This window comes from Artemia franciscana, chromosome 2 (assembly GCF_032884065.1).
Source record: "Artemia franciscana chromosome 2, ASM3288406v1, whole genome shotgun sequence".
Lineage (NCBI taxonomy): Eukaryota > Metazoa > Arthropoda > Branchiopoda > Anostraca > Artemiidae > Artemia > Artemia franciscana.
The window spans coordinates 43459768-43481772 of record NC_088864.1 but is presented as its reverse complement, the minus strand read 5'-3'; the positions used below and the strand labels follow the sequence as shown (position 1 = coordinate 43481772).

The window sequence follows — 22005 nt, the reverse complement described above, 5'->3', positions numbered from 1 at the left end:
AATCGAATTTTTCAAACGAATTTCTCTTATTTATAGTTTCATAGGTTTATGCTTCGGAGCTTTTACTTTCAAGCTGAAAAAAAAAATGATCCTTCGATTTCAAGATACACATTCTGAAATTGCAAAAAATTGACTAAGGCTCAAAACCTACTTAAATTACAAAAGGTGAAGCATGAGGAATTTTCCCCGTTTCTGTAAAATTGAAATGACAATGATTGTACTTCAGAAGGTTTTTTTTTTCAAAGCAAACTTTGGGACAAAATGTGTTCACGGCTAAAATGAGCTAAGTCTCCTTGACTTGTAATTGAGTAAAGTCAAGTCAATCCAATAATCAACCTGAAGCCAATCCAAGTAGCTGGACTGAACAAAAACATCATGAATCCTAGCTAGTCGAAAAAAAAACTTTTGGTCCAATTTTGGGCAAATCAAGTCTTTTGTTTCTGTGCATAAGGGTTCCCTTGAACTAACAGCTTGTAGAAGTGAGTTACAAGCTCTTAATAGAAAACCATCGGCCTTTTTTTTGGGTGAACCAGCATTTATGAGACAAAAATGTTTCGTTACTAATAACCCTTTCCCTAAACACAATATTTGGCATTCTCTTACCATCCACAATACTCCCTTTAATTATGATTCGATCCCCCAACTACTCCCGATTAGCCTGGGTGGGTATACTGTCTTTTTATTACCTATCTGGTTCATCACGAAAGTAAAACAGTTCAAAATAGGGATGATACCTTTTTATTGACAGTGAATATTGAATCTATTCACTGTCAATAAAAAGGTATCATCCCTATTTTGAACTGTTTTACTTTCGTCATGGAAAGGCAGTGTGGTCTTCGAAGTTATCTATATCTGGTTCATCATGAGTAGATTCAAAGCTCTATTAGGGCTGGTAATGCCAAAACCTCTAAAAGAATTGGAGACATAAATATGTTGGTCCCCTCATCCTATCTCTAATGCTCCCTTGCCTCTCCCTCTCCAAAAAAACTCCGAAAGCTTCAGCTCAATTCCCTTAATTCGTTTCCTTAATTTTGAACACTAGCATAACCTGGATGAATAGTTGCTTTCGATTAGCCTCTACCCCTTAAGCCAAACTTAAGGTCTACTTGGGCCCCTTGCTCCCCTGAAAATTTCAACCCGATCCCAAGCTGTCCCTGAGATATTGCCGAAACATTTTTTTATAGCTGCTATTTTTTAAACACTATTTGTAAAGTTTTTCAGTCCAAATTGCTACATAACTGGAAATAGATTCTGGTCCCATATGGACTTGTAGTGCAAAATTTTAAAAAGATTGGAGACCAAAATCTTTAGACTCTTCCCTTTACTCCAATCCTAAGTCGAGATTCAGGGTCTAATTTCCCCCAAACACCCCAGGAGGTTTCAACTGGATCCCAAAAGCCAATCCTAGGATATTGCAGATACAACTGCCCACTTACTGCCAAAACAGTCTTCTGGTTTACCTCGCTACTTAGCCGTGAATGGAGTAGAAGTTATATAGGATAACATATCACAATATTGTTTCAGGTGGATTAAAACCATACTGTATTAAGCCCCTCCCCCAACAATAAAGTTGATGTCTCGCTGCCTTCCCCCCTACACTAACTGAAATGTTCAATGGTATTCCTCAAGCTGCTCTCCAGATATTGTATATATGTTATCTGTCTCATCCCCCAGTTAAAGCTTGAGGTCCACATGATCCAAGAATACCATCCAAGTTTCAAATCAATTTTCAAGCTGTTCCTGAGATATTATGGATACCCCGTTTTTCAAAACGAAGTATGTTTTGATTTGCATTGCTACTTCACCGTGAAAGATTCTAGGCCAACCGAGGCTTAAAAAACTAACACTTTTAGGTAACGCTCGACAAAATATATTTAGCCTTTCTTCACTTCTGTTCTCCTTGGATAAAATTCAAGTTTTAAATGGACCCCCCACCCCAAATAAAAACACTGAAAGTTTCAACTTGATCTCACAAGCCATTCACAGGATAATGCAGATAAGCAATTTTGATTGTAGTGTTTCTAATTGTTCCTGGTAAATTAACTGCGAATAAATTCTAATTCTCGAAGCAGTAAGTTGCAAAAGTATTAAGGTTTACCGGGCACAAAATATTCTTAACCCCTCCCCAATACAAAATTGAAGTCCCTCTGCCCCCTTCCTCCCTTTTCCAATCACAATTGAAAGTTTCAACTCCACCCCCAAGCCTTTTCCGATATATTGCAGATATGCTACACTCATAAACTGGATGCACAAAATTTTCTTTCGATTTCGCATGGGCCTTCACCACCTAGCAATAAATCAACTTCACTTGCTCCAAAGCATATTCTAAGAATTCCAACTCAATACCCCAAGCTGTACTATTTGCCATTTGGATAATATGGCAACATATAGTGTGTTTTGATTTGCTTCCCTACTTCGCCGTGCATAGATTATAAACCTATAGTGCATAGGAGCCTATAGTGGAAAAACGTTTTGGTAGACTGGAAATAAAACTGTTTGGCCCTTTCTCCGTCTAACAGGTCAGAATTTGATATCTACTTGCCCCTTCCCATATTTTTCCCAATAGTTACTTACGGTTTCAACTCCTTCCCCAAGCTACTTCGAAAACCTGGATACACAGGGTGTCTTTAGATCTATTTCTGTCCCTTCCCTCAGGTCTGAATTTGAGGTTCAGTCTACCCCCCCACGAATCCCTGAAAGTTTCAACTCAATTCCCGAAGCCATATCCAGGATATTGCAGATCATTTCAAAATTCGGGTACACAGAGCGTCTTTAACCTACCTAGAACCTTGAGTAAAGATTTTGCAGCAAATATGCCGCTAGTATTTTTCAAAATGCGTAGAAACAAGCTTGCGCCCGTTCCCTCCCTTAGATAAATTTCTGTTGAAGCATGTCTTTTACGACGCTTCTTCTTTGCTCAACGAAGCTCACTTTTATCAACTGTCTTTACAGTTTTTTTCAACTTTGTTTTTATGCCAGGAGGTGAGTTAGTTCATTTTGGTCATAAAGCATGAAATAAGAAGTACCTGAAGCAGAAAATTTGCATCTTGGGTGAAGGCAGTGTCAACGCTTCTTTTCCCTCGAAACGTCATAGTTTTAATAGGAAACACTTCGAAAAACCTCAATTGTAAAAATAAAAGAAGAAAAATTGACATAATTAGTCCTTGTGTGGTTGAAAGCCTCACAAATCTTCCTATATAGCCAGAAAATATTCCAAAACCATCGATACTCAAACATGTTTGAGATATTGCTAGTAGCACAATCAGAACTATTAACTTCATTCCACTAGCGTCCAATTGAATCTAAAACTTCGCTTTGATTCTAACAAAGATTTGATGTGATTACGGTAAAACTTAAATCTGCAAGCTAATTGAGAATCAGCACAAAGCCTAATATTTTAAATATTGTTGCAAAAATAGTTTCGTAATGCGATAACACACTTAATAATTAATCAGTGAATAATCCCAAACACAAAATAGTACCACAAACTAACAAAAATATGGGAGGAGGGCAAAACTTATTTTTCAAAGCTGGGGGGTTGTTTTTCGGGATGAGGGGGGGGGGTAATTGAAAATACCTAAAGATATTTTCGAAAATTTAGTATATTCGCACCACTGATTAGATTCGTACTAAGGCAGTATTGACTATCTTTGTCTTACTGCAATTCAGCTACAAGAGGTATCCATAGAGGATAAAACAGGCAATCCTCTGAAAACTAGGGTAACGGTAATTATACGAACTTTGATGTTCTGCTGAGAAGTTGTTGCTATTTGGATATACCCTTATATCTGAAGACTAATTGTTAATCAGGACAGAAGTCAAAAGCTTATTATGCTATATAGACTCCTAACACACTTTTCATTAAATGAGTAAACAAAGCATAATGTTAATTTGTAGATACCCAAGCCAATGTGCTATTTACTTAAATACTATTTACTTAACTACTTTTAGCGAGAACTCCACTCTAACTGGTTTTTTTTTGTAATTTGGGCAATTATAAGTAAATAAATAATGCAAAAATGTTTGACTTTTGTGCAACTAACCTGTTCTCTTAATTAATTAGAAAAAAATATTCCACAAAATAAGTTTTTCAAAGAAAAGTAAGGAGCTACATTAAACCAAAAATGAACAGAAATAAAGTTAAATAATTTTTATACATAAAACTATCACTAATAACCATTAATAAATAAATGAAACGCAAAACAAACCGATCACATAGGCAGCATCATAGCACTGCCAAAGTAAAGAATGATTTTTGCACAATACATTTTTTTAAACCTTGGCACTTCGTATAGAAGTTGTTGTCTAAACTTCGAAAGAGACAAGGGTTGTAAATTATGCCCCTGGATATAAAAGACTATTATGGAAAGGATGGTTCTTTAAATTTCGGAGGGGGGGGGGCTCATGGAAAATCAGAAGTTATATTGTTTTTTTTAAGAGTCAAAGTGATTGGAGCGCAATTAGCCTCCTCCCTTACGTCTTATTTTCCCCAAGTGCATCCAATAGAAATTTGAGACAGCAATTGGTTCAGAAACAGTCTACAGCTCTAATAACAAAGTCTTTGGCGATGACACAGTGTCCAGAGTCTGGGGGCAAGGGTTTTAAGCTATGCCCCGGGGCATAACAGGTTTTTATGGAAAGTGTGGTTGTGTAAATTTTAGAGGAGGCTCATTCAATTCAAAATCTATCGTTCTGGTTCCCTTTTAAGAGTCAAAAATGATAGAGTGCAACTAGCCCCCACCCCTGACACCCTATTTTCCCCAAACGAACTCGATCGAAATTGTGAGATAAGCCATTTTCTTCCCAATAGTCCAAAGAGAATATGGTAATGCCTTCAGGGTGGACACAAGGCAAAAGTCAAAAGCTTACTATACTATAGGCCCACAGGCTCCAAACGCACTTTGTATTTAATGAGCATCTATTTTTTCTACCCGCAGTTGAATCAACGTTTGCTCTTTTTCTTCAACTGTCTTTGACAAAACCAAAATTTGGTCTTGAAGCTGACTTGATACATCCAGGTGGCGCTTAGCAGAGTTTCTGAGCTCTGCGCTGAACCTCTCTATAGCCTCTAAGGAGCTTTTCCCTTTTTCCGCAGCATCTATTTTTTTCTACCCGCAGTTGAATCCCGCAGCTCCGAAAAAAGAGCTCTTCGGAGAAAAGCTCCGAAGAGGCTACAGAGATACTCAGAGGTGAGCTGAGAAACTCTGTTAAGCACCAGTCGGATGTAGGAACGACAGTTTCAAGACCAACTTTTGGTTTTCTCCAAGACAGTTGAATGAAAAAGAGTAAACGTTTATTCTTCTGTGGGTAGGAAAAACAGATGCTGCAGAAAAAGAGAAATCTCCAAAGAGCCTATAGAGAGGCTCGGCAAAGAACTCAGAAACTCTGCTAGGCGCCATTCGGATGTAGCAGGACAGCTTCAAGACCAAATTTTGGTTTTGTCAAAAACAGTTGAAGAAAAAGAACTAAAGTTGATTCAACTATGGGTAGAAAAAACAGATGCTGCTGAAAAGGAGAAGAGCTCCATAGAGGCTCAAAGAAGAGCTCAGAAACTCTGCCAAGTGTCACTCGGATGTAGCAAGACAGCTCCAAGACCAAATCTTGGTTTTGTCAAAGACAGTTGAAGAAAAAGAGCATACGTTGATTCAACTGCGGGTAGAAACAAAAGACAAATGCAGAAAAAGATAAAAGCTCCATAGGGGCTATAGAGAGGCTCAACGAAGAGCTCAGAAACTCTGCCAAGTGCCACTGGGATGTAGCAAGACAGCTTCAAGACCAAATCTTGGTTTTGTCAAAAACAGTTGAAGAAAAAGAGCGCATGTTCTCAATGAAGAGCTCAGAACTCTGCCAAGTGCCACTCGGATGCAGCAAGACAGCTACAAGACCAAATTTTGGTTTTGTCAAAAACAGGAAAAAGAGCTAACATTGATTCAACTGTGGGTAGAAAAAACAGATGCAGCAGAAAATATAAAAGCTCCAAAGAGGCTATAGAGAGGCTCAACGAAGAGCTCAGAAACTCTACTAAAAGCTATTCGGGTGTAGCAAGACAGCTTCAAGACCAAATTTTGGTTTTGTCAAAGACAGTTGAAGAAAAAGAGCAAACGTTGATTCAACTGTGGGTAGAAAAAGTAGATGCTGCAGAAAAACGAAAAGCTCGATAGAGGCTATAGAGACTAAATGAAGAGTTCAGAAACTCTGCCAAGTGCCACTAGGATGAAGTAAGACAGCTCCAAGACCAAGTTTTGGTTTTGTCAAAGACAGTTGAAGAAAAAGAGCAAACGTTGATTCAACTGTGGGTAGAACAAACAGATGCTGCAGAAAAAGAAAAAAGCCCCAAAGAGGCCATAGAGACGCTCAGTGAATAGCTCAGAAACTCTTCCAAGTGCCATTCGGACGTAGCAAGACAACTCTAAGACCAAAATTTGGTTTTGTCAAAGACAGTTGAAGAAAAAGAACACACGTTGGTTCAACTGTGGGTAAAAAAAACAGATGCTGCAGAAAAAAGAGACAAGCCTCAAAGAGGCCATAGAGACGCTCAGTGAAGAGCCTAGAAACTCTGCCAAGTGCCACTCGGATGTAACAAGGCAGCTCCAAGACCAAATCATGGTTTTCTACAAGACAATTGAGGAAAAAAAAGAAAACGTTGATTCTACTGTGGGGAGGAAAAAATTGATGCTGCAGAAAAAGAGAAAAGCTCCAAAGAAACTATAGAGAGGATCAGTGAAGAGCTCAGAAACCCTGCTAAGGGCCACTCGGATGTACCGACATAGTTTCTAGACCAAATTTTGGTTTTGTCAAAGACAGTTGAAGAAAAAGAGCAAACGCTGATTTTACTGTGGGTAGGAAAAATAGATACAGCGAAAAAAAACAGAAAAGCTCCAAAGAGGCTATAGAGAGGCTCAGCGAAGAGCTCGGAAACTCTGCTAAGCGCCATTCAGATGTAGCCAGACAGATTTAAGACCAAGTTTTGTTTTTTTCAAAGACAGTTGAAGAAAAGAACCAAACGTTGGTTTAACTGTGGGTAGAAAAAACAGATGCTGCTGAAAAAGAGAAAAGCTCCATAGAGGCTATAGAGAGGCTCAACGAAGAGCTTAAAAACTCTGCCAAGTGCCACTGGGATGTAGCAGGACAGCTTCGAGACCAAATTTTGGTTTTGTCAAAGACAGTTGAAAAAAAAGAACAAATGTTTATTCAACTGTGGGTAGAAAAAAACAGATACTGCAGAAAAAGAGAAAACCTCCATAGAGGCTATAGAGTGACTCAATGAAGAGATCAAAAACTCTGCCAAGTGCCACTCGGATGCAGCAAGACAACTCCAAGACTAAGTTTTGGTTTTGTCCAAAACAGCTGTAGAAAAAGAGCACACGTTGGTTCAACTGTGGGTAGAAAAAACAGATGCCGCAGAAAAATAGAAAAGCCCCAAAGAGGCCATAGAGACGCTCAGTGAAGAGCCCAGAAACTCTGCCAAGTGCCACTCGGATGTAGCAAGGCAGCTCCAAGAACAAATTATGTTTTTTTCCAAGACAATTGAGGAAAAAAAGCAAACGTTGATTCTACTGTGAGCAGGAAAAATAGATGCTGCAGAAAAAGAGAAAAGCTCCAAAGAGACTATAGAGAGGCTAAGTGAAGAGCTCAGAAACTCTGCTAAGGTCCACTCGGATGTAGCGAGACAGTTTCTAGACCAAATTTTGGTGTGAAGAAAAAGAGCAAATGTTGGTTCAACTGTGGGTAGAAAAAACTAGATGATGCAGAAAAAGAGAAAAGCTCCAAAGAGGCTCAGCGAAGAGCTCAGAGACTCTGCTAAGCGCCATTCGGATGTGCCAAGACAGTTTCAAGACCAAATTTTGGTTTTGTCCAAGACAATTGAGGAAAAAGAGCAACCATTGATTCCACTGTGGGTAGGAACAATAGATGCTGCAGAAAAAGAGAAAAGCTGCAAAGAGGCTATAGAGAGTCTCAGCGAAGAGCTCAGAGACTCTGCTAAGCGCCATTCAGATGTAGCAAGACATCTTCAAGACTAAATTTTGTTTTTTTCAATGACATTTGAAGAAAAAGAGCAAATGATGATTTAACTCGAAGAGTTAAATGTTGATTAGGCTCAACGAAGAGCTCAGAAACTCTGATAAGAGCCATTAGGATGTAGCAAGACAGCTTAAAGACCAAATTTAGGTTTTGTCAAAAACAGTAAAAAAAAGCCAAATGTTTATTTAACTGTGGGTGGAAAAAGCAGATGCTACAGAAGAAGAGAAAAGCTCCACAGAGGCTATAGAAAGGCTCAACGAAGAGCTCAGAAACTCTGCTATGAGCCGTTCAGGTGTAGCAAGACAGCTTCAAGACCTAATTTTTGTTCCGTCAAAGGCAGTTGAAAAAAGGAGCTAACGATGATTCAGCTGTGGGTAGAAAAAACAGATGCTGCAGAAAAAGAGAAAAGCTCCACAGAGGCAATAGAAAGGCTCAACGAAGAGCTCAGAAACTCTGCTATGAGCCATTCGGGTGTAGCAGGACAGCTCCAAGGCCAAATTTTGGTTGTACCAAGGAAAATTTTGGTTGAACCCTTGGATGTAGCAAGACAGCTCCAAGACCAAATTTTGAATTTGTCAATGACAGTTGAGGAAAAAGAGCAGGCGTTGATTCAACTGTGGGTAGAAAATTCCAGTGAGTTTTACTAATCAAATTTTTATGACATGGCTCAGGGTCAAAACTCAGCCCTCAAACAATAATAAGTAAAGAATAAACAACGAATTCCTAAAATGAATCAAAAGTTGCACATTGAAGGTAGAATAATGCTTTTAGATGAAAATGTTTCTTTGGTTTTAGGATTGAAGCATGCAGTTGGCGTTTAACTTTATGCATCCATCACAAATCCACCCAAAAATGAAGATTAACAATATAAGAGAAAACACAATAGCTGGCAACCAGTTTGAACAATTCAAAACGTATACAAAATATGCACAAACTTCAACAGTATTTTGATTTATCTCTATGGTTACGACAAAAAAGACCTTAGCTTGTCCAAACAAACAACAACAACAAATGAATGATATGCACAACACAGAAGATGTTAAGAATTTTATGTTTCTGTTGGAAAAGAACGTTCTAAACACCCCAAATGACCTGACCAATGTTGACACGCAGAGGCAAACAGGTTAGACACTTTTGATGTGGCTAGGCTTACTAGTGCATAGATTCAATCCTTTATTTTTGAATCTTTGCCATAAAATCACATGGACTAGTCAGCCTTGTTAGCTCCGCTTCCCTACAACAACAATACAGTGGAGACAATTATTAACCTAGCTGTGAGACTTTTATCTGCCCTGAGTTGTCCTTTTATTTCATTAGATAATTACAGTGGTTCCTTGTTGTATCAACAGATCAACTAAATAAAAAAAATAGTAATCAAATAATAAAAAAAATATATTACAAAATCGCGGTAGTAATACAATAAGTAAACTACAGAAGCCCCTGTCTTTTTAGATCTTCGTAAGTTCTTTTATTTACAACGTTCCCAAGCGTATCTTCATATTCTTCTTCCTCTGCTTGCCACCGTTCGCTGGTTTTCTGAGTTTTTAACTTTGCCCATAAATTTACTGCATCTTCAATTTGCGTAACGTTTGCAAAATGTGCTGTATTTGGTATTCCTAAACATCTCATACCATGTGCATGACGCCATTCCGCAAAATGTCTCTGAAAAGCTTTAGGACCTTTATAGGTGAAGTTGCCACAAATTTCACAGTTGTAACTGATATTGAGTCCATGAAGTTTATACAGCCAGTATGGGATGGGCTGCAAAGAAAAGGAGATGAAAATACTAATTGCGATAGTTTCACACAAACAGAACTATAGCAGAACATACCATTGAAAAAAAAAAAGAAAACAAAAAAAAATTGGGGTTAAGCAGCTCACTAGAATCTACTCTAGACAATAATAAAAAAAAAAGAAGAAAAAAATATTCGCTCTTTTCTTGTTTTAAGACTAAGAAGTCACTTCCTAAAGGGACTTTTATCGCTTTAAAGGGGAGAAGGAAAGGGCTGAAAAGCTTTTCTCTTCGGATTGTTCCACTTGAAATCAACGAAAAAACGGCATTTTGATACCAATGGTTTCGAAATTCTTACGACACTTGGTAAGTTTATTCCTAACGTGGACATAAACAATCCTAAATTTATTTTGCTCATACCCTTACAGATTAATTTTGATTGAAGATTTTTATTTAAAAACTAGAATTTGAGGGGGGGGGGGTCTCGCGCGACAGATAAATTTGTCTCTTTTTATGCGATTATCTTACCTTGATCCCAACTAGACATAAGACGCCTCCGCATAGTTAACAAAAACTATCTTTTTCCGTTCTCGTTAGTTAGAAATCTTTTTCCGTTAGTTAGTCTCGTTCTCGTTAAGCCCTCTAGAAGGTTCTGACGAACTTATTCGGTCCTGAAACATTCCTTGTAAGAATATGATCAAGGAAACGATAGTAAAGTGTGTATGTTACTAAGGAATAGCGAAGCATGGTGATCAATACGATCCACATTATAATGAATAGATAATGAACGTTAAATTACGAACGGTAATGAACGTAATTGAATTAATAATGAACGGTAATGAATGCCAATCATGGAAACATATTTTTATTCCTTTTTTTTCTTCTCGCTGATCCACTCTGAAAGCTTGAGCTATGAAGAAAACGTCAAACTTTACTTTAAGGAGGGCCTCTCCTTCGCTGTTCCGAGAAGAAGAGGGTTGAAAATCACTCTGTACGTCTTGCTTGGGCTTTTATTACAAGACTCAATACTAAGAAGGATACAACAACACACAAAGTAGATGAAAAAAAAGGCCAAAATAAGTGCCGTAAAATGTTACCGATACTCTAAGAAAAAAAAAAGCAAGATGACTTAAATATTCAACTCGATTTATTTTATCATAATCTAGAATAGACTATGGGGAACAATCTAGACCATTAATAATTGTTTTAAATGAAATATTATGCGATAATTACCAGTACGTTAACACTTACAACTTCTAGAAAAAATATTTAAATTTATTAATTAGCATAATTTGTTTGTGGCCTTTAGGAAGTACCTAGATACTGAAATTATCTTTGCTATACTCCTCATATAGCAGTTGCGAAAAATACCAAGTTTTCATTTGAACTAAATTGTAAATAAGGGAGATATGTATTTTATTCTAAAGAGACAACTTTGGAATTCGTATTCCAGGATACCAGATAGGCAAAATTTCGGCCACCCACAAAATCAAAAAAGGTAAGCAAAAGGGAATCGCTGGGCTGATTATATCCATGGAAGGTGTAAACACACTAATTTTTGTTAAAACTCATGAAGATAGATGTTACAATGCCTTCTTTTCGGTTGATTTTATATGGAATGACCCATTCCAGAATTTAAGCCGGTGAAACTGCTAAGAAGAAAATCTTCACTGAATGACAACTTTAATGAAATTAAATGACCATGAGAATATAAAATCGTGTAACACCAATGAAAATCACGCAAAGTGGCCATTCTAAACTAAGGCAGCAAATGACCATATTTTTCTAATTTAAACCATCAATACTAAATACACTTTGTTTTTTTTTTGTTAATCTATCTATTTCTCGCCCTTGAGCCACAAATTATTTGCTAATTTAACTGTGTTGTCGAATAAAAAAAAAAATCATGAATACGGGATAAAAAAAGGGGGGAGTGAGTGCGAGTAAGTTTATATTATGCTATTGAAAAGTCAGTGTAGCAGAAATTCCAGGAATTTCGGAAGAGAAATTAATAAATAACTAAAACAAAATAATAAAATTCACAAAGTAATAAAATTCTCCTAGAAAGCCTGTCACACTTCATAAGAGCTGGAATCTCCATCTCCATTCCATATTTTTAATTTTTAAGTACTTTTCTTAAGCTTTTTAGTACTTTAGACGATGATGGCTTTATGGATGTTTACGTTAATAATTACGGATGTTTCCTTTAAGTGGGAAAGATTATTCTAAACGTAATAAAAGTTAACCACTTAGCATCAAAAGTTACGTTCGTATGTGAAATTCTTAATGGGACCCAAGCTAAATGCAGCTTACTCGTATACAGGAGGAACAGTATGATTCAAACAAAACGAGAAGGAATTTATGCGGCCTTAGTTGAACTTTAAATCATAGGAGCTACCGAGTAAAAATAATACCTTGCCATCCCAGCCAAGGGGCAAATTTTTGGGATTATAGGGAATATCATCCTCATCTTCATCATCTGATTGTAGTCCTTGCTCTTCGTCGGATTCTTGACGCTCTCCTTCTGTTCGTGCAAGTTTTCTCTCCACATTTTCCTTGGTGGCTTCTCTTTGCTCTGACAATAATTCTGTAAACCTAAAAATAAAACATTTTGCTTCCATTACAATGAAAACAGGGATGATGATAGCGGAGCTGTATATTACACTTATAAATAAGATAACTATCTTACTAATCTTAAGCGATTAACTATCTGAAGCGATTATTTTAGACTGATTGGATGGGATTTACCGTCAGTACCGATTAAATAAAATTGATTTAATCAGATTTTAACTTTAATTTATCTTAAGATTTCAAATTCAAACGTTTTTCCCTACGTAGGCACAGTTTCCTGATCGTTTTACTTTCAATTTTAATTGACTTTTCCTAACTCCTATCGTTTAATAGAGCCAGTGCGTAATCACAGACGGATATTAGAATTTCCGCTTATGGATTTTAGATTTTTTGGCAAGTGTGATCTTGAGGTATTTAAAAAGGACTCCATTTCAGTTCTTCTGAAAATTTTGCCACAAAGTCTGACAATTGCCTTACTGACTAAGAAGCAAACTTCCGACGTCCGGACCAAGTAAGAGCTGCAGTCTAAACTACGATTAACTTGACTAGTCAACTTAACTATACTCAACAATCTTAGTTCAGGGTTCGGATACACTCATACACAATCGTGTATGCATAATAATAATTCAAGCTTATACTGCTTTTTAAATTTATTCTGAGGCATCGGAGTGTGTGCTCATATTATAATAATAATTATTTATTTATAACCCGCAAAAACACTGTACAATAAGTGTTAAAATGTGGGGTAAAAAAGAAATGAAAAATACACACACAAAATAAAAGACATACAAAAACGGAAAATATTAACTATAGAAAAAATTTAACAAGACGATCGGAAGGAGAAAGTTGATCAAGAGCAGTACTAATATAATATTGTGCTGTTCGGTCAGATTAAGTTTCATGTACCTTTTTATATACATATTGGTACTTCTGTGTTGAGTTGACTTTCTCGATTTTCACTTAGGCCCAAGTTTAGAGAGACAACTTAGTGAAAAAATGGGTTCTAAACACTGAAATATAATTTGAGTGGTCTCAGATTTACTGACTACCTTAATTGCAGAAATGAACACTTACTTACAGAATAAACGTTCATGTATAGCCAATAAAAAGGAGAGCCCATAAAAAAAAAAAAAAAAAAAAAAAAAAAAAAAAAAAAAACTTGCTAATATATTACTTTAAAGGTGAAATATCTGAACGGAATTATTTGGGAATTCTTTTTTGTATTTATGCTTAAAGATCGTTTTTTGTGTCTATGCATAACACTTCATTTAAGAAGTTTAAAACCTGAAAGACCAATATTAAAAAGGCACATTAGGACGAAAGAGCAAGTAACTTACTTATAAACTTGTGCTTCAAGAAAGGCAATGTCTCTTGCCTTGTTGCCATTTTGCTTTGATTCTCTAGCTGGCTGCCCTTTAGCAAAAAGAGATGGCTCAATTTCTGACATCCTCTTTCCTTTGGTTGAGAAAAGGCGTTGAGCTCTTTCTTCCAATGTTCCACCGCATTTCAAACCCAAGGAAATTAGTGCAGATTTAAGTCGATCCAAACCCAAAGAGGCTAACTCTTCCCATGAGTTGAACCCGCTCAAGTCCAAGCGAGCTCCAGAATATGCTAAATTGCCTCCAGCTTCTTTCTACAATAAAAAAAAGATAACAGAGAAAGAAAAATTAAAAAAAAGATACATTACTACTTTTGTTTCTAATCTACCATGATCTGGTAGAAGAAAAAGAATCTAAAATTTTTAGATATTTCCCCACATGCTTCAAACAGTTTGTGGTAACAAAATGTAAGTAAGGAGCGACTCGAACCAATTGTAACCGATACTCCAAGAAAAACAGGATTTTCATACCAATATGTAGATCGAAAGGATTGGCTCTTTATGCGAATTCTAAATATATAAAATTCATTAGGTACTACCCACCAAAAGTTATGATCCTGAGAAAATTTGCCCGATTTTTAAAAAAGGGGAGAACTATCCCCCCAAAGTCAGGGGATCTAATAGAAAAAAGCACCATCAGATTCAATGTATCAGATATCTCTACTTTGAGTTTTCAGACTCCATCTTTAAAAATGTGAATGTTCAATTTTTTGCCAGAAAAAAGATCGCGGGAGTGTTTATTTGGTTTATTTTTCTTCTTTGCTCTTTTTATGTTTCTGTTTGTTTTTTTTTTCTCGATCACCCAGGGGTAATCATATCAAACCAGTAGTCCTAGAAGATTGGGAGAGGGATTATTTGAACGGAAATGAAATGTTCTAGTGCCCTTTTAAGTAACCGAAAAAATTGGAGGGCAACTTGTCCTACTCCCACGCCCTTTTTCCCCTAAGTTGTCTGATCAAAATTTTAAGATAGCCATTTTCTTCAGTACACTTCAAAGTCCAATAACTGTGTCTTTGGGGATGACACGACCCCAGAGCCCCCGGAGAAAGGGCCACAACTTATGAAATTTTCCCATTGTTTACATATAGTATTTGTTATGGGGAGGTATACCGACATTTTTCAGGGGGAAGGGGGTTCTGGCGATGAATTTCCTACAGGGAGAATTTCCAATGTGGATGGAAGTTTCCAGGAATGAACTTCATAGGGGAAATTTTTACCCTGGAGAAAAATTCCATTCTTTACCAAAATTCGTATACGAAGTTCGTTTTATTTGTCTTAATTTCTCATTGGCAACCCCATTTTACACTTAGAGATGCCCTGGAGAAAAATGTCCAGAAGTGATTTCCCGGGGAAAGAGGATTTTAAATGGAAGGACCTTTCTACGGAGGAATTTTTCGTGGGGATTTCCACGGGAGGGAGGGATTTCCCGGGATTATTTGAAAAAACGATCAAAAACTAAATATAGATCGAGTTTTTTTCTACTGAAAGTAAGGAGCAACACTAAAACTTAAAACGAACAGGCATCATTCCGTATATAGGGGGAGGGCTGCACCCTCTTCAATACCCAGCTTTTTGCGCTAAAGTTCGACCTTTTGTCCCGCTTCTTTAAGAACTAATCCTGAAACACAAGGGCCGTTTAATTAGAATTTGAACCTTTTTAAAGGTACAAAAAAAAACTTTAGCGTGAAGAGGGCCTTGATGAGGAGGGGGCAACCTCCCTCATATACGGAATAATTTCTGCTGGTTTTAAGTGTTAATATTGCTCCTTAATTTCAGTAGAAGAAACTTGTTTTTTCTTATTTAATATGTATAAAGAATGCGTTTTGAAGTAAACTATAATTAAAATGAGGTCCTATTATTTAAACTTATTTCCAAATTAATTATTTAGGATTCTACATCCAAAATATTTTCGTCTTTGTTTCTTAATCTTCAACTATAGGGAATATGCTTGTCAACATACACAGTTAAAAGAATAACTAGTCATTTGGCGCTGAAACCTCAATGAATATGAGGAGGACGACTTTTCTTTGGCTTCTAAGCTACTCAGACTAAAATGTACCAAGATTAATAAATTAATTTGAAAACAAAAAAATTACAAGCCTTAGACAGAAATAGTTTTTAAGACCAAAAGGGAAATTAGTGACCTAAGCGGGTGACACCAAACACATGGTAGAAATTTTTTTCAGATACATTTTGCGATACTAAGAAAGATCAGACACTTGTTGTTCTACCCAAACAAAAGGAGTACCTCAGACTTTTAGAACCTAGAGCTTAAAAACTAAAAAAGCATTATTTGATGCACCATACTGACAGAACAAGCAAAGTTAAACTATTCACCTAGACACTGTAATTTTATGCTTGCATTATCAAACAGTTCGTGGTAACGAACTGTAGTAAGCAGCGACCCGGCTCAATAGTAACCAAAACTCTAAAAAATTGAATTTTGATATCAATAGCTAGATCAAAAGAATCGCATTTGAATGCTGATTTTAAATATATAAGTTTAATCAAGTTTAGTCTTACCCATCAAAGGTTACGAGCCTGAGAAAATTTGCCTTATTTAAGAAAATAGGGGGAAACACCCCCTAAAAGTCGTAAAATCTTAACGAAAATGACACCATCAGATTCAGCGTATCAGAAAACCTTATTGTAGAAGTTTCAAGCTCCTATCTACAAAAATGTGGAATCTCGTATTTTTTGCCAGAAGACAAATCACGGGTGCGTGTTTATTTGTTTGTTGTTTTTTTTTCTTTTTCCCAGGGGCCATCGTATCGACCAAGTGGTCCTAGAATGTCGCAAGAGGGCTCATTCTAACGGAAATGAAAAGTTCTAGTGCCCTTTTTAAGTGACCAAAAAAATTGGAGGGCATCTAGGCCCCCTCCCACGCTCATTTTTTCCCAAAGTCAACAAATCAAAATTTTGAGATAGCCATTTTGTTCAGCATAGTCGAAAACCATAATAACTATGTCTTTGGAGATGACTTACTCCCCAACAATCCCTGGGGGAGGGGCTGCAAGTTACAAATTTTGTCCAGTGTTTACATACAGTAATGGTTATTGGGAAGTGTACAGACGTTTTCAGGGGGATTTTATTTTGTTTGGGGGCGGGGCAGAGGGGAGGGGGCTATGTTGGAGGATCTTTCCTTGGAGGAATCTGTCATGGGGGAAGAAAAATTCAATGAAAAGGGCACAGGATTTTCTAGCATTACTATAAGAAAACAATGAAAAATACATATGAAAACGTTTTTTCAAATGAAAGGAAGGGGTAGCATTGAAACTTAAAACGAACAGAGATTATTACGCAAATGAGGGGTTCTAAAAATACTTTAGCATAAAGATCGAGGTATTTAGGAGGAGATAAAGACCTCGCTCTTTATGCTAAAGTATTTTTAGTAATTTAAACTATTTATTCTACGGCCTTTCTGATTCAGGGGTCATTCTTAAAGAATTGGGACAAAACTTACGATTTAGTGTAAAGAGCGAGGTATTAACGAGGGTACAAACCCCCTCGTATACATAATAAAAATATAAGATTATGAAAGTTTGTTACGTAAGTTTATTTTTAAGTTACGTATATTTTTTACTAATAAAAACATTCGTTAAAAATTAAAAGTTCTAGTTGCATTCTTAAGTAACCGAAAAATTGGAGGGCAACTAGACCTCCTTCTCCACCCTTTATTTCTCAAAATCGTCTGATCGAAACTAAGAGAAAGCCATTTAGCCAAAAAAAGAATTAATATACAAATTTCATTTTAATAATTTATGTGAGGAGAGCCAAAACCAAACATGCATTAATTCAAAAACGTTCAGAAATTAAATAAAAAAAAACTAATTTTTTTAGCTGAAAGTAAGGAGCGACATTAAAACTTAAAACGAACAGAAATTACTCCGTATATGAAATGGGTTGTCCCCTCCGCAATCCCTTGCTCTTTACTCTAAAATTTGACTCTTTGCCACAATTCTATTTTTTAAAACAATTAAAAGCTTTAGCGTAAAGAGCGAGAGATTGCGGAGGGGACAACCCATTTCATATACGGAGTAATTTCTGTTCGTTTTAAGTTTTAATGTCGCTCCTTACTTTCAGCTAAAAAAATTAGTTTTTTTTATTTAATTCAAGTACTAGAACGAAAATATATCCGATATAAAGTTTGAAAATTTGGCTCTCCTGTAAAATAATAAAAATTGAGATATTATGCTTGGCTTCGGACTCGATGAAATATTATTTAACTTAATCACTTCGTCGTGTCTCAAATAAGGGGGAGCTATGTCTTGCATAAGGCTGCACCAGAAAAAATACGTCTGGGATAGTTTTTTTCTTTGTGTTTAATTTAGATTTCACCAGTCACTTAAAGTTTTAAATCAGGAGTAGACAATTACGTATACGCTAATTATTGACGTTTTATATTTAATTAGTTACAATAATTACATATTTACCTAGCAAATACAACACTCGGCATCGAAACCCTTAAAACTTCCGGTTCTATTACAACATTGAAATTTAACTTTTCTACGTCCTTTCCAACCATTCATGCTACTTTTGTCCATCCATGCATTGATTATTTTATACATCATGACAATTTATATTTATATACAGAAATTATTCCGTATATGAAAGGGGCTGTCCCCTCCTCAACGCCTCGCTGTTTACGCCAAAGTTTTTATTGTTATAAAAAGCAGAGTTGTGACAAAGAGTCAAACTTTAGCGCAAAGAGCGAGGCGTTGAGGAGGGGACAGCCGCTTTCAAATACGGAATAATTTCCGTTCGTTTTAAATTTTAATGACGCTACTTACTTTCAGTTTAAAAAAAAACTTTGTTTTTATTTAATTACTTTAAAAAGTCAATCTTGAAGAAAAAGGCAATCTTAGCTTTTGACACTCTTCTCAAAGTTTTCCAAAAGAAAACAACTTAAAAAACATATTTTTTTTTAGAATTAGAACGAGGCAATAATATATTTACCTGATAGTTAAGCATTGCTACTGGCAATGGTTAATTGAGTTTTCAGGAAGTTTTTAACTGATAATTTAAGACAATCAGAAAATTAAATCGAAAACCTGACTGGCTCAAATTAGTGCTAGCTAAATCTCGACATTAGTAAAATGTTATAGTGAAAAGGGCCTTAAAAGAGCTGGTTCTGGATCTTCACACATTGAAAGTTCCGTTACTGTATGGATAACCGATGTTTTTTTTTAAATTTGTTTGATAGGTCTTTGAAAAAAAGTCTCGTATAACTTGAAAAAGGGAAAATTTTCAAAAATCTTTTTTTGTTACCAGAGTGCTCTGTTGATTGGACGAATTCTCCAAGGTTGCAACTTGAACAATCTTGATAATAAACTACAATACTCTTGGTAAGCCCATCCCCTGATGAACATATAAAATGAAAAAGAGAAAACCTTACAGGCCATCCAGGAAAGGTGCCTGCTTCCCATTGCTTGTTGAATTCAGTCTTCACTTCCTCTACTATTTCTGATTGGTCCAACAGGGGCTTGACTCGGGAGACATAATCACCAAGATAATCAAGAAGGCCTTCCAGGTAGCTTCGATATTCCGCTCCTTTCCTCTCCTTTGGAATATCGTACAACAGATGGAAAATCATTAAGTATATAGTATAATCCACCTTTTCAACTCCTTTTAAATTGATATATTGATTATAGTTACCATGCAGGTCCAAATATCTTCCATATCCTTGAAAAATAAAAACAAAATGAGCGCTTAACAGCCTTAGCAAAAGCATTGCGAAGGAAGCTATACATTAAAAAAAAAAGAAAAAAAAGATCAAACATAAAACTTGCAGTGCTGTGCTAGTTTGCAATGTTAGCAATGCGTGTTTTTTTTTTTTTTTTTTTTCATTTAATGTTCTAGCAGTTTTAAATGATCTTCTATGTATATAAAAGCTAGAAAGAGTAGCGTCCACCCAGACATACCATGATGAGAGTCATCAGCCAGCATAAGTCATTATTGCGAGCGATATGCTAAGATAGGAATTTTAAAATTTGTTTATTTACACTATCTTACGCAAACTATGTAACACAAAATTCAATAAAATCCAAAAAAAGGCAATAGGAAAGGGTTATCTAATATTGAATTAGATAACAATATTGACCGAAAATTACTAAAAAAAATTTTTCATAATTTATATTTGAGCCCAAAATGAATGTGGAACTGCACTGTGAACACCTACTCAATCACCCATTTAAAATTCAGATTCTCCTGAGAAAACTTAAAATATGGTCAAAGAAAAAATTGGTAGGAATAAAAAATTGTCGCATCCTGAGGTGCTATTTGATATAGACGGTAAAGAAGTTAGAGGACCATAAGCTGTTATTAAGATACTTAGTGATGATTTTAATAGTATTGGATCATCTCTAGCTTCAGCAGAAGTGGATTTTTTCGTCTAGTAGGTTCCATACGCAATATACAACTCCCACTGAATATGCAACTATTTCTGGCCTAGATTACTTATACATAATTTTAAAAGGTTATTAAGAATCTAAAAAATGGTAATGCATTAGGATATGATAAACTTTCGGGTTATTTATTGAAAAGCATTGTAAGCGTAATTTTTGAACCATTCATTCATATTCTTAATTCATGCACTTGTTAAGATATATTTCCTAATATATGGAAATTGCGTGTGTAATACAAGTATATAAAAAATCAGACAAATCTGATATAAATAATTACCGTCTTATTGCAATTTTATCACCGATATCCTAAGTACTAGAAGAAATTTTGAACAAAAGGATTTCTAATTATTAAAATAAAATATTTTTTAACCAAAAATCAGTTTGGATTCAGTAATCTAACTCACTATTCTACTCAGCTTCCAGCTTTCGCAAATTGCGATGATTGGGCAAGAAGAGTACCATAAGGTACCCCAAAAGAATTCTGGTTGTGTCTACTCAGAGATTTTATCCATATCTATTCTTGACTCCCTTTGTCATCAATGTATTTTCTTTTTGTCATCTTTCTTCACCTACATAATATAATTCAAAAGTATCTCTCTTATACCCTTGCTACCTCCATCCTCTATTAGACTAGCTCTATCAAATAGAATCTGCTTTGTTTCAGCTGTAATACAGTCATATCTCTATGAAAGTAAAATAAGGGTAGATTTCAATGGACAATTGTCTACTTAAAATAACCTTGATGATATTGGTGTACCTCGACATTTAATATTAGGTTCACTTTTATTTTTGATGTTAATGGTCTTCCGTGTTGCTTGTGGGATAATATTGGCCTTGCAATTCTTTTAACAGAGAATAAATTCGAAATGGTGTCTTTTTGCTATATCTGTTAAAGGGAAGGATATATCTACATCAACTGAAAGTTTGATTATAAGTGGTAGTTCTATTAATCATTGATCTGTCTTACATACAGAGTTTCTTACAATACAGAGTTTCTTACAATAGATAGAGAGTCTTACAATACAGAGTTTCCTGAAAACTAAATTTATGGTTTTAGTGGTTTATGGTCTTATGGTCAAAATATACTTTTCAAAAAGTATCTTGTCAAGAGCTTCAATTTGGTGAGCATAAAATCAGTTGAGTCCAATCATACTGTTTTTTAGGTCTTTTTCTTAATCTTCTATTATCAATTCGAAATCATATTGATCATTTCATAGCCATGGCAATAGCGTTGCCTGAGTAAAGAACGATATTGGCGAAAAGGGCGATATGGACTTGAAGGAACTTCCAATCCTATCGCAACTACTTGTAAGGTTAAGAGCATTAAGATGAAAAATTGAATAAGTATATGAATGTACAGGTTATCAAAAGAGAAAATCGACAATACCATCGCAATGCAAATTATATGAAATTGAGTAGTTTTACTACTGCTGTGACTGCTATTACAACAATACCTAAGGGTACGAAGGTGAAATTTTCAGAGCATATTTATGAAAAATCCTGTTGTACAGATGACAACCTGCCATCCGTATGCAGGTTGTCAAAAGGGCACAACATCTTTGGAACAGTTTCGTGTGAAATTAAAAGTTACAACGCTTGTTGTGGGGGATGTTGGACTAACCAAAAGATAATACTTTCATCGTAATACTACAGCTTCTACTCCTAAGACTATAACTACAGCTACTATTATTATTACTGCTACTACTACTACTACTGCTACTAAAGCTAAGGCTACTAGTATCAACTCTACTTCTACTGCTTCTACTATAACTTCTGAAAACTAAGGGTATTCAGGCGAAAATTTTAAGCAATGTTGTAACTGTATTGAAATAAATTGAAACAAACTATACCCATATACGTTGTCAAGAAAAAGTATCAGGGATGCTTCAGGACCGGTT

General features: G+C 35.8%; 1 protein-coding gene across 1 annotated transcript in view; it reads right to left on the bottom strand.

The window, feature by feature from the left end:
* Positions 1–9396: 9396 nt before the first annotated feature.
* LOC136042209 (splicing factor 3A subunit 3-like) overlaps positions 9397–22005 on the bottom strand; it is a 28575-nt gene continuing 15966 nt past the window's right edge. The window contains exons 4-7 of the mRNA XM_065727147.1: positions 19099–19385; positions 13663–13958; positions 12169–12349; positions 9397–9783 (exon numbers count right to left, since the gene is read on the bottom strand). Coding sequence (XP_065583219.1) covers positions 9451–9783; positions 12169–12349; positions 13663–13958; positions 19099–19385 — 1097 coding nt within the window. The 3' untranslated portion in view covers positions 9397–9450. The remainder of the gene's footprint in view (positions 9784–12168; positions 12350–13662; positions 13959–19098; positions 19386–22005) is intronic.